General features: G+C 38.1%; 1 protein-coding gene across 1 annotated transcript in view; it reads right to left on the bottom strand.

Moving 5' to 3' along the window:
* LOC127455296 (nidogen-2-like) overlaps positions 1-12,651 on the bottom strand; it is a 55,975-nt gene that overhangs the window by 26,720 nt on the left and 16,604 nt on the right. Inside the window, exons 6-9 of the mRNA XM_051723061.1 lie at positions 11,572-11,817; positions 10,412-10,612; positions 9,517-9,744; positions 286-432 (exon numbers count right to left, since the gene is read on the bottom strand). Coding sequence (XP_051579021.1) covers positions 286-432; positions 9,517-9,744; positions 10,412-10,612; positions 11,572-11,817 — 822 coding nt within the window. The remainder of the gene's footprint in view (positions 1-285; positions 433-9,516; positions 9,745-10,411; positions 10,613-11,571; positions 11,818-12,651) is intronic.

The following is a 12,651-nucleotide window of genomic DNA, read 5'->3' as shown; positions in this document are numbered from 1 at the left end:
CATCACATAAACTATGGCAGTGTTCCACTAACGTTTGACAGAGAATGTTGAAATATTTTTGTCTTAATTTTTTAAAAATATACTGTATCTACTGCTTAATCATTTGTAACCTAACTGCAAATGTTGTGCATAAAATGCATCGAGTTATATTTCTTTAAAATAAATGCCACTTGGTTTGATATTTTGCTATTTAATGCAATGACATTCTTACATTTTTATTTGTGTCTCAAATGTCCAAATACTTTTTGAGGCCACTGTATTTCCATTCAAAACCACTTCTCTTACCATAACAGTTACGTCCGTCTCCTCGGTAACCTGTGGCGCACTGACACGTGAACAGCTGGCCATCGCCCGGCACACATTGTGCAGTTGTGTCACAGTCATGATTTCCAGAGTAACAGGGGTTCACATGTTCCGGTTCTGGGTCCTCAACTGTAGAAAGATGTGGAGGCAGAGAAATTATGAATAGGAACAAGTAAATAACTTAAAATGACCTCGTTCCGATTCATGTGTATCAGTCTAATAGAAAACTAAGCAAATTGAAAAAAAAATAGCTCTCAACAGTGACTGCCCACTTTTACAGGGTTTTTAATGTATATTTCCCATTCATTTTCACCATATGCATTTTTTAGAAAAAATAAGAAGACTACACAAACAATCCAGCTCACAAAATTACTAAAATTTGATTCAAAGAAAAAAGTATTAAAATAAAATTAAAAATAATTGTTTTTATATAAAAACAAAGAATGAAGGGGGGCCTGGGTAGCTCAGCAAGTAAAGACACTGACTACAACATCTGGAGTCACAAGTTCAAATCCAGGGTGTGCTGAGTGACTCCAGCCAGGCTTCCTAAGCAACCAATTGGCCCGGTTGCTAGGGTGGGTAGAGTCACAATGGGTTAACCTCCTTATGGTCGCTATAATGTGGTTCTCGCTCTTGGTGGGGTGCGTTGATGCAGCGGAAAATAGCGTGAGCCTCCACACACACTAGGTCTCCGTGGTAACGCACTCAACAAGCCACGTGATAAGATGCACGGATTGACAGTCTCAGACGCAAAAGCAACTGAGATTCGTCCTCCGCCACCCAGATTGAGGCGAGTCACTATGCCACCACGAGGACTTAGAGCACATTGGGAATTGGGCATGCCAAAATTGGGAAGAAAAGGGGAAAAAATGCAAAAAAAAAAAATGAAGATTGTGATAAGATATAACATAATTTATTGGGAATGCATTGTATGCATATTTATTTATTTTTTTGGAAGGAAAGAGATTGGGAAATGGCACAAGCCTGATTTGAACTTGTGTTACCCACTGGGTTGCCAACTTTCCACCACCCAAATACAGGACATTCCAGACATTGTCAACATCAGACATGATGTTATACTGAGTGATGATACAGAACCGCAGACAGCTTTCAGACATTGAGTAATGGGGGCCTTGTAATAAACGTTCATTCACAGGTGTTAACATATGGAAAGGTGTGAACACAATCTCAAATGGGCCATTCTTCCTCTAATGACCTCGGAGGTCAAAGTACTTGACCTGGAAAACACAACACCTTTAACATAGTCGTAAAACTCAGGATGGCTCCCACACCATTAGAACAGACCACCTAGCATTACCGGACTGGCATTACCAAACTTCTTAGACAAAGACAACAGAACTTCATTGTGCTTCAGTAGAATTCGCCATACGGAACACCGTGAGGGACCCATTGTTGGGACCCTTGGGCCATGCTGACTATGTTAAACCCCACCAAACACCTCCTCATCACACATTAAAAACAGCTTGATTTCCTCACCCCAGTCCAGGGACCAATTTGGCCAATTATCAAAGGCAGACAAGAAGACTTTTGTTTGAAGTGAGAGAGAATGAGAAAAACAGTCCTCTTTAAAGTGACTCCACACAGAGGAGGGGGAAAGTGGAATTAAACTAGAGGACAAATGTTGCCAAGGTGGATAGGAGGGGGTCCTTGGTTCTTTTTAACTTTGGTGCTAATTAAAGGGACAGGGACAGACCAGTGGGGTGGAGACAAAGGGGGTGGATGAACCAGGTGGGAAACGGCTGTCATGACCGGGAAAGGAACAGTCCTCACTTTTTAGCTCACACAATAAACCTATGTCAGGTGTGTGTGTGAGTGTGATGAGCTTTGGCCCATTAAAGGCGTGACAACTGTGCTGATGATACAGGCACACATATGTCTTAAAGGGATATTTCATCCATAAATTAACATTTTATTCTGTGTCATGTTATTCCAAACCCCTTTGACTTTTCTTTCTTCTGTGGCATACAAATTATGTAATTTAAATTACCTTTCACTTTTATTACATCTCTTTTACATAAATTGAAAGTGAATATTGATTGAGACTGTTAGTCATCCTGTGTAATATCTCCTTCTGGGTCAGAAAGTCATACAGGTTTGGAACAACATCAGAATGAGTAAATGATGACAGAATTTTAATCTATCTATCCCTTTAAGTGTCACCACTGGACTAATTACTATATGCCAGTCTTGTCATGCTGGACAGACAGCAGCAGCTGTGTTTTCCAGTTTCGGCCAGGGTCCATGTGGAAGAAGCATGGATCTTTTGGGAACAGGGATTCCGGGGTGTCCTTCTGTTCCCACAACATCACTCCACAACTATTCCTCCAAACCCTGCCTTCCAAATCTGTCATGAGGGGATACTGTGAATGAGTTCTCTGGAATCCCTAGCACTCACTACAATTACATATCAACAGCTGGTCATACACCAAGCACTCCACCGCTAGTCTAACAGCACCAGACTTTTGACTATAAGCGGTTCTGGACATTCTGACAATGCTGCCATTATTTACTCACCCTCATGTTTCTCCAAACACATGTGACTTTTTTATGTGGAACACAAAAGGAAAATTGCAATGAATATTCTGTTCCATCTTGTTAATACAGTTGTGCTCAAAAGTTTGCATACCCTGGCAGAAATTATGAAATTTTTGCACTGATTTTGAAAATATGACTGATCATGCAAAAAAACTGTCTTTTATTCAAGGACAGTGATCATATGAAGCCATTTATTATCACATAGTTGTTTGGCTCCTTTTAAAATCATAATGATAACAGATATCACTCAAATGGCCCTGATCAAAAGTTTACATACCCTTGAATGTTTGGCCTTGTTACAGACACACAAGGTGACACACACAGGTTTAAATGGCAATTAAAGGTTAATTTCCCACACCTGTGGCTTTTTAAATTGCAATTAGTGTCTGTGTATAAATAGTCAATGAATTTGTTAGCTCTCACGTGGATGCACTGTGCAGGCTATATACTGAGCCATGGGGAGCCGAAAAGAACTGTCAAAAGACCTGTGTAACAAGGTAATGGAAATTTATAAAGATGGAAAAGGATATAAAAAGATATCCAAAGCCTTGAAAATGCAAGTCAGTACTGTTCATTCACTTAGTAAGAAGTGGAAAATTTGGGGATCTCTTGATACCAAGCCAAGGTCAGGTAGACCAAGAAAGATTTCAGCCACAACTGCCAGAAGAATTGTTCAGGATACAAAGAAAAACCCACAAGTAACCTCAGGAGAAATACGGGCTGCTCTGGAAAAAGATGGTGTTGTTGTTTCAAGGAGCACAATACGACGATACTTGAACAAAAATTAGCTGTATAGTCGAGTTGCCAGAAAGAAGCCTTTACTGCGCCAATGCCACAAAAAAGCCCGGTTACAATATGCCCGACAACACCTTGACACGCCTCACAGCTTCTGGCACACTGTAATTTGGAGTGACGAGATCAAAATAGAGCTTTATGGTCACAACCATAAGCACTATGTTTGGAGAGGGGTCAACAAGGCCTATAGTGAAAAGAATACCATCCCCACTGTGAAGCATGGTGGTGGCTCACTGATGTTTTGGGGGTGTGTGAGCTCTAAAGGCACTGGGAATCTTGTGAAAACTGATGGCAAGATGAATACAGCATGTTATCAGAAAATACTGGCAGACAATTTGCATTCTTCTGCACGAAAGCTGCGCATGGGACGCTCTTGGACTTTCCAGCACGACAATGACCCTAAGCACAAGGCCAAGTTGACCCTCCAGTGATTACAGCAGAAAAAGGTGAAGGTTCTGTAGTGGCCATCACAGTCTCCTGACCTTAATATCATCGAGCCACTCTGGGGAGATCTCAAACGTGCGGTTCATGCAAGACGACCAAAGACTTTGCATGACCTGGAGGCATTTTGCCAAGACGAATGGGCAGCTATACCACCTGCAAGAATTTGGGGCCTTACAGACAGCTATTACAAAAGACTGCATACTGTCATTGATGCTAAAGGGGGCAATACACAGTATTAAGAACTAAGGGTATGCAGACTTTTGAACAGGGGTCATTTCATTTTTTTCTTTGTTGCCATGTTTTGTTTTATGATTGTGCCATTCTGTTATAACCTACAGTTGAATATGAATCCCATAAGAAATAAAAGAAATGTGTTTTGCCTGCTCACTCATGTTTTCTTTAAAAATGGTACATATATTACCAATTCTCCAAGGGTATTCAAACTTTTGAGCACAACTTTATATTGGCAGTTGACAGAAATAGGAGCCAAAATTGTAATAAAAGTAGTTCATGCAATTTGTGCATCATATTCCAAGTCTTTTGAAGGCATACAATAGGTTTTGGTGAGAAACAAAACAAAATTTAAAGGAATATTTCGAGTTCAATACAAGTGAAGCCCAGTCGACAGCATTTGTGTCATAATGTTGAATACAACAAAAAATAATTTCGACCTTTTCTTTAAAAAAATAAAAATAAAAATAAAAAATAAAAATCGAGGCACTTCCAATGGAAGTGAATGGGGCCAAGTTTTGGAGAGTGAAAAGGCAGAAATGTGAAGATTTGAATTTTATAAAAGCACTTACATGAATTCTTCTGTTAAAACTCATGTAGTTTTTGAGCTGTTAAGTTGTTTAAATCATTATCGTTTTTACAGTTGTTTTAGGGTTTGTTGACATTACATAGTCATGGCAACAAAGTTGTAAAATTGGCTATAACTTTAAACAGAAAAGGTTAGTAAGCGGTTTTATCTCACTAAAATCATGTTAACACGTATTTTGTTTATGTCTTGTGGCTATACTTTTTAAATAGTGAGTATTTTAACATTTACAGATTGGCCCCATTCACTTCCATTGTAAGTGCTTCACTATAACCCAGATTTTAGCTATTTTTTATTTTATTTTATTTTTCTCTCCCCTTTTCTTCCCAGTTTGGAATGCCCAATTCCCAATGCGCTCTAAGTCCTTGTAGTGGCATAGTAACGCGCCTCAATCCGGGTGGCGGAGGACGAATCTCAGTTGCCTCCGCGTCTGAGACCGTCAGTCCGCGCATCTTATCATGTGGCTTGTTGAGCACATTACCACGAAGACATAGCGCGTGTGGAGGCTTCATGCAATTCTCCACGGCATCCACGCACAACTCACCATGCGCCCCACCGAGAGCAAACCACATTATAGCGACCACGAGGAGGTTACCCCATTTGGCTCTTCCCTCCCTAGCAACCGGGCCAATTTGGTTGCTTGGGAGACCTGGCTGGAGTCACTCAGCATGCATTTTAGCATTTTTTTTAAAGAAAAGAAGGGGCAAGTCAAAATTAATTTATGTGGTAATCAATATTATGCCACAAATTCTGTTGATTGAGCTTAAAGGAATGTTCCGGGTTCAATACAAGTTAAGCTCAATCGAAAGCATTTGTGGCATAATGTTGATTACCACAAAAATGTATTTTGACTCGTTCCTCCTTTTCTTTAAAAAGAAAATCAAAAATCAAAAGGAGGAACGAATCGAAATTAATTATTGAGGTAATCAACATTATGCCACAAATGCTGTCGATTTAGCTTAACTTGTATTGAACCCGGAATATTAATTTTTCATTGAAATGTTCACAGTGACACTTGTGTTCACACGAGAACGTTTGTGTTGTTTTATTTTTTTCTAGCACTATTTTTAATTTGAATTTTTTGTGATCCACATAAGAAAATAAGTAATACAGGTTTTAAACAACATGAGAGTGCATAAATTATGATAGAATTTGCTTGGAATATTCTCATTTTCAGTGTCGGTAATTAGTATCTGTAATCTAATGACTTTTAAGATTCTAGTAATCAGATTACAGTTACTAATTTCAATTAAGTTAATTACTTTTAAGTACATTACTTGGGTTACACAGTTCTAAAATATTATTATTTATGTAGATTTTAAAACATGAATTATGGTCATTAGCACGTCTCTTTGCATTTCTGTGACAGCTAATAAAGTCTTTTGTAAGGGAGAAACGTGTGGTGCTGAGTGACTTGTTTGAGTGACTTGCATGCGAAAATGGAGGAAATATAGACATTATTTTGAATTTGTTGAACAAAAGAAAAAATCTGTGAAGATTTTGAGAAAGTAAGGAAAATAATTAGTAATGCATTACTTTTCTAAGAAATAATCATGAAAAAGTAATCTGATTACAATTGTATATAAATAATTGGTAATTTGTAGGGGATTACTTTTTGAGTAACTTACCCAACACTGCTCATTTATTTAACATTTATTCATTTATTATTAAGTTGCTTTGGATAAAAATGTATTTGTAACAGTAGAAGATTATACAGAAGATAACCCAAATGAGGCCTGATTCATGTTCATCACATCTACTGGCATGATAAAATTCATTATGATTGCAAGAATTACATGTAGTGAGGTTCTAACATCTCCTATAAACCTTTCTTTCTTGCAGGCAAAAGAAAGGTCACATCAGGTTTTGGCTATTGAATTGCATGATTCCTTAAGTGAACTGGATATGCTATGATCTTACTCTGCCTACGGACTAGATACAACACAGCTGGCGATATGCTCATCCCAGCCCCACTTATCATCTTAAAGTCAACATCAACAGCAATAGCCATGATTCACAATGTGATGGTCTGTCGTCCCATTAAAATCTCTCCTGTGAACAACACTGCCTTACAAGGTCATAAATCCAGGGGTTAAAAAAGAAACATTTGATTTAAAACATGAGCGAACTCGATGGATAAAGGGATTTGTTACAAACACAAGGTTTAACTGCACACACAAAGCACCATAAAATGCTACAGGCTCAACACTGGTATTACTTTTCCAACATAGTTAACTTTAAGTGCAGTCCTCCTCTCTCTCCAGACCTTGTTCTGTTGTCTAATGATGGGCCGTGTTAGAAAGCAGCCGGTGGCTCTGGGTGGTTATCTTAGCCCTCATATTTGCATTATAGGAAGACAGCTGAACTCAAGCCAATGTACTGAAAGTCCTGTGTGAAAGCCAGACTTCTCATTGCCACATCCATCAGCATGTTAATAAAGAAACTATTCCAAAAATGAGGGTCAGTCTAAATGAATAGGAGGCCATATATAAGATCTGACCTATTTTCTCTTAAAGTACAGAGGGTTTTTAAAGATTTTGCACAAAAATCGAATAAGAAAACCTAAGAAACCACCATGAACAGCAAAAAGTTCCAAAAACACTGTCTGGTTAAATGCTTTCACATTAAAATGCAATTTATAAAACAGATTGTTCCAGCTCTAAAATCACACACCTGTGACCGCACTTTAATCCAGTTTTTATCTTAAAGTAATAGTTCACCAAAAAATGAAATTGCTGTCATCATTTACTCACCCTCATGTTGTTTCAGAACCATATGACTTACTTCCTTCCGTTGAATACAAAAGATGTTAAACCTGGTTTATACTTGATGCAGTCGCTTGTTCATGAGGTTGCGCATGATAAAAATGACGTCATCGCGGCATTGGCGGAAGTGCACATTGGCGCCGCAAGCCCTCATTTCACGCAGTCGTGCACACTCCAGTTTTTGTGACTCGGGCAAACAGTGCGCGCGGCACCGCATTCAAAATGAACTACTTCGGGGCAATATTTGTTGAACAGATACGTCTATACAGGCACATCTATGATCCGTCCATGCATATAAAGGTATTATATAATACAAGTATTTGTCCAGTGCCTTAATATCAAATTAAAACAAAACCAGATTGAAGTTTGATGCTTTTATTACAAAGATTCTTGTATATATATATATTTTTTTTTTCATTCAATGTTATAAAGATTCTTGTAAAGGTTTTAAGTTGTTGTGATCTGATGATGTTTTGGCAAACTACTCCTTCTCATAACTACTTTCTGCTGATTCAGATTATATTTTCTCAGGGCTGCCCTGTCGTTTCACAGAATAGTACAACGGCGGGCACATCAAGTATAAACGCCTCTAGAATATGGGGAGGTGCACGTGCAGTCTGCGGCGCGGTGCTCTGCGGTGCCAGCCGAAAGTATAAACAAAGGCTTAAGGCAGCATGTTAGTCTCCATTCCCTTTCACTGCATCATTTTTTCTACACAATGAAAGTGAATGGTGACTGAAGCTGTCATTCTGCCTAACATCTGTCTTCCACAGACGAAAGAAATTCAAATGATCGTGGAATAACATAAGAGTGAGTAAATGATGACAAAATGTTTATTTTCAGGTGAACTATCCAACAGTTGCTTGGCAACCATAAACAGGCAATGGTAAGGCTACATTACTTGGTGAAACTTTAATCTGATTATTACTATTTATTTATTACATTATATTTTGAAAATTGGTGTCTTTTATCATATTGCTTTTTCCGGTATTTTTATAAAAGCAATAAACTACTAAAGATTGTGCATAACAATGACTTCACCACAGTTAAAGGAATAGTTCACCCCAAAATTAAATTTACTCATGCCATCCCAGATGGGTATGACTTTCTTTCTTCTGCTGAACACAATTTTTTTTTAGAAGAATATTTCAGCTCTGTAGGTCCATACAATGCAAGTAAATGGTGGCCAGAACTTTGAAGGTCCAAAAAGCACATAAAGGCAGCATAAAAGTAATCCATACGTCTCCAGTGGTTAAATCTATATCTTCAGAAGCTATATAATAGGTGTGGGTGAGAAACAAATAAATATTTAAGTCCTTTTTTACTATAAATTTTCCTCCCTGCCCAGTAGAAGAAGAGCCCTTACAACAGAAGAGCGCCTTGGAATGCTGTTTGAAAATGGAGATTAATTTTTATTGATCTGTTTCTCACCCACACGTCATATTGCTTCTGAAGACATACATTTAACGACTGGAGTATTGTGGATTACTTTTATACTGCCTTAACATGCTTTTTGAGCTTTGAAGTTTTGGACCCTGTTGACTTGCATTGTTTGGCCCTACAGAGCAGAGATATTCTTCTAAAAATCTTAATTTGTGTTCTGCAGAAGAAAGAAAGACATACACATCTGGGATGGCATGAGGGTGAGTAAATGATCAGAGAATTTTCATTTTTAGGAGAACTATCCCTTTAAGGAGGGTCCAATTCACATTGTGCTTAACAACTTACCACTTAAATGTGGTGTAATCACTGTAACACACTCTCAAGTGGCTTACTGCTGTTTTTTAAACTCCATTCTTATACTTTCCATAAAATGTAACTGTGATGAAAACCTACCTCCAACTGGGCCAATCTTGTTGGTCATGGCATATCGAAGTATGCTTTCCTCTTTGACGAACATAACAAATATGCGCTCCATTCTCAGTTCCTGTGTCTGGAGTCCGCTGAAGGGCCCATGACTGCAGTACTTGTAAGTGATATTCTGTTTGACCTGGAAGGTGAAGGTCTCAGCTCCATTTTCTGCTGACACGACTGTAAACTCACGCACTGACGTAGAGGTAATCACTGTGAACATAGAGGTGGGAAAAGTTTATGCCATCACCCAGAAATAAAAAAAACCCTCCAATAAAGGACTTTAATAATAGGCTCTTTAAAACCAACAACATTAAAAACGGCTTATGTTTAGGGTGCATTGAGATCAGACACAGCTTCATAAAAGGAGTAGACTGGAGAAGACAAGAGTCAGATTTTAGCTGGTGTTTTAAAATCTGTAAACTTTCAAATACTCACTGTTTCAAAAGTATAGCCACAAGACATATGAATTTCAACATGATTTTAGTGTAATAAAATCACTTACTAACCTTTTCTGTGTAAAGTTATAGCCAATTTTAAAACTTTGTTGCCCTGACGATGTAATGTCAACAAACCCAAAACCCTAAAACGACTGTCAAAATGATGATTTAAACAATTTAACGATTTAAATAATACACAAGTTTAAACAGAAGAATGAATGCAAGTGCTTTTATAAAATTTTAAGCTTTGCATTTCTGCCTTTAAACCCTCAAAAAATTCACTTCCATTGTAAGAAAAGGAGGGAATTATTTTTTGTGGTAATCAATATTATGCCCCAATGCTGTTGATTGAGCTTAACTTGTATTGAACCTGGAACATTCCTTTAAGGCCACTTTTTAACCCTGTGTTATGAAACCCTTTCAAGAAAAGCAAAACTCACATGAAGGATAATAGTGGTAGGTGTCCTTAAATGGCTCCATCTGCACTGTGGCACCAGGAAGGATGAAGGGTACGCTGCCCTGTAAATGAGTGTCCACACTGAGGTAGTTCTGAGTGTCCAAACCCGTGGCGGTCTGGACGATGCTGAGACGTTGGTGACCGGGATAGAAGGTCACATCAGCACGACGAGTGAACTCCGCGCCTGTGCAAAAGAAATCTTGCTTTTCAACTTGTTTTTAAAGGTTGTTAAAGTGCAGTGTTGTAGTTTGCTCATGTTACTGAAAACAAATATTAAATTGCAAAATCAGATCCAGATGTGGGTTTTGACCAGCTTGATGTCATCGATGGGAAAATGAATTCATTCAGTTTTTCAGTTTTTTGCAGGACAAGTTAAAGGGACAGTTCATTAAAAATGAAAATTCTGTCATCATTTACTCACCCTCATGTTGTTAATATGACTCTTGTGACTTTTTTTCTTCTGTGGAACACAAAAGGAGAGAGCAGTATGTTACGGACTGACAGTCACCATTCACTTTCATTGTATGGAAAAAAGATGCTGTGAAAGCGAATGGTGACTGAGGCTGTCAGTCCCTTTCATTCAGTATAAAATTATTTTTTGTGTTCCATGGAAGAAAGACAGTATTACTGGCTTGAAAAATGAGTTTGAGTAAATGATGACAGAATTAAAATTTTTGGATAAACTTTAAGTTTCAATTTTAAGACCGTCAATTGAGCTTAAATTAAAAAATGCAAGATTTTAAACTTGCTTACTTGCATCATATTTTTTTCATCTAGTGGTTGTTAAAATGCAGTGTTGTGGCTCGCAAATAAATAGTAAGTTGCGAAATAAGATCCAGATGGGGGTTATGACCCTTATAATGGTGTTTGATGAACATTTGGGTGTTTAAAAAAAAAAAAAAAAAAAAAAAAAAAAATTTTTTACACTAAGTGAAAACACCTGACTTAAATTAGAGTAAGGGTCTGAGAACATGTTATACAGACCTTGAATATCAACCCATCAGAGAGCCCTTGAGAAAAGCTGTGGGACTCTATTAGCGAGAACCAAAACTCCTTGTCTGAAATCTCTCAGCAGGAGGCCACATGTTAAACAAATATACAGTGCCATAAAAGAGGTAGAAGATGAGCTCATGAAGGCCTCACCGGTGATACTGAAGCCATTAAAGCTATTTGGCAGTTCCAGGGCAAAGAGCCAACCAAACAGACCTCCGATAGGTGCCACGGGCATGAGGGCCCAACCAAGTGGCTCTGGGACCTCACTGATGGCAGAGTACGCACGTCCATCACCCACCACGATGTAGGCGTGCAGGTTGATGCTGTCCAGCTGAACTGGAGTCCCGCCCACAGATACAGTTCCCCTAACATTTCCATTCACACGATGAGGGGCACCTGAGAGGACAAGATGAAGTATAAATCATACATGGTACGTAAACTCTGAATGATCTTTCCACGCTCTGTGTGGATAGCTATTTCATTCCTAAACTGTAAAAAACAACAAAAACAAGTCAACTATTTTATTCCTTAATTTAAGGGGGCTCCCACCCGGTGTACAGTAAAATAGCTTTTTCTAGGCCTGGAGTCCTGGAATGAAGTCTGGAGCCTTCATCTCAATTGGGAGTACAGTTTTTATTTCTTTAGGTGAAAAACTTTAAAGGAACAGTTCATCCAACAATGAAAATTCTGGCATTATTTACTCACCCTCATGTTGTTCAAAGACTGTATGGTTTTCTTTCTTACAAAGAACATAAAAAGAGATATTTTTAAAAATGTCTGATCTGCGCTTTTCCGCAGTTTTCAAAATGTAAGTTATTATTCGTAAATCATTATTCGTCCACCATACATCTCAAATCCAATTATTTTGGATTTTTGTGGCTAATCACGGCATTACATGTTTGAATAATTGAAATGCATGAGAACCAAATATTTTTTCGCATCACTGATGTCAAACATGTGGTGTTGTGTCTTGAGGCATCATATATGAATGCACAGAAGTGCAAATAAGGGAATATTTTTAATGAATAATGCTTAAATTTCTGTTTATTCATCACACACTTGGAATATAGCACTCAAGTCGTATGGACTACCTTTATGTTGCTTTTTGGTCCTCTTTTAGAACTTGAAAACAGAAAATCATATAAGCTTGAAACAACATGAAAATTAGTAAATTATGACAGAGTTTTCATTTTTGGGTGAACTATTTCTTTAAATGGAACTTAGTGCACC

This window comes from Myxocyprinus asiaticus, chromosome 17, assembly GCF_019703515.2.
Source record: "Myxocyprinus asiaticus isolate MX2 ecotype Aquarium Trade chromosome 17, UBuf_Myxa_2, whole genome shotgun sequence".
NCBI classification, from domain to species: Eukaryota; Metazoa; Chordata; class Actinopteri; order Cypriniformes; family Catostomidae; genus Myxocyprinus; species Myxocyprinus asiaticus.
Note: the sequence above shows the minus strand (reverse complement) of the source record. Positions and strands in the feature narration are given on the sequence as shown.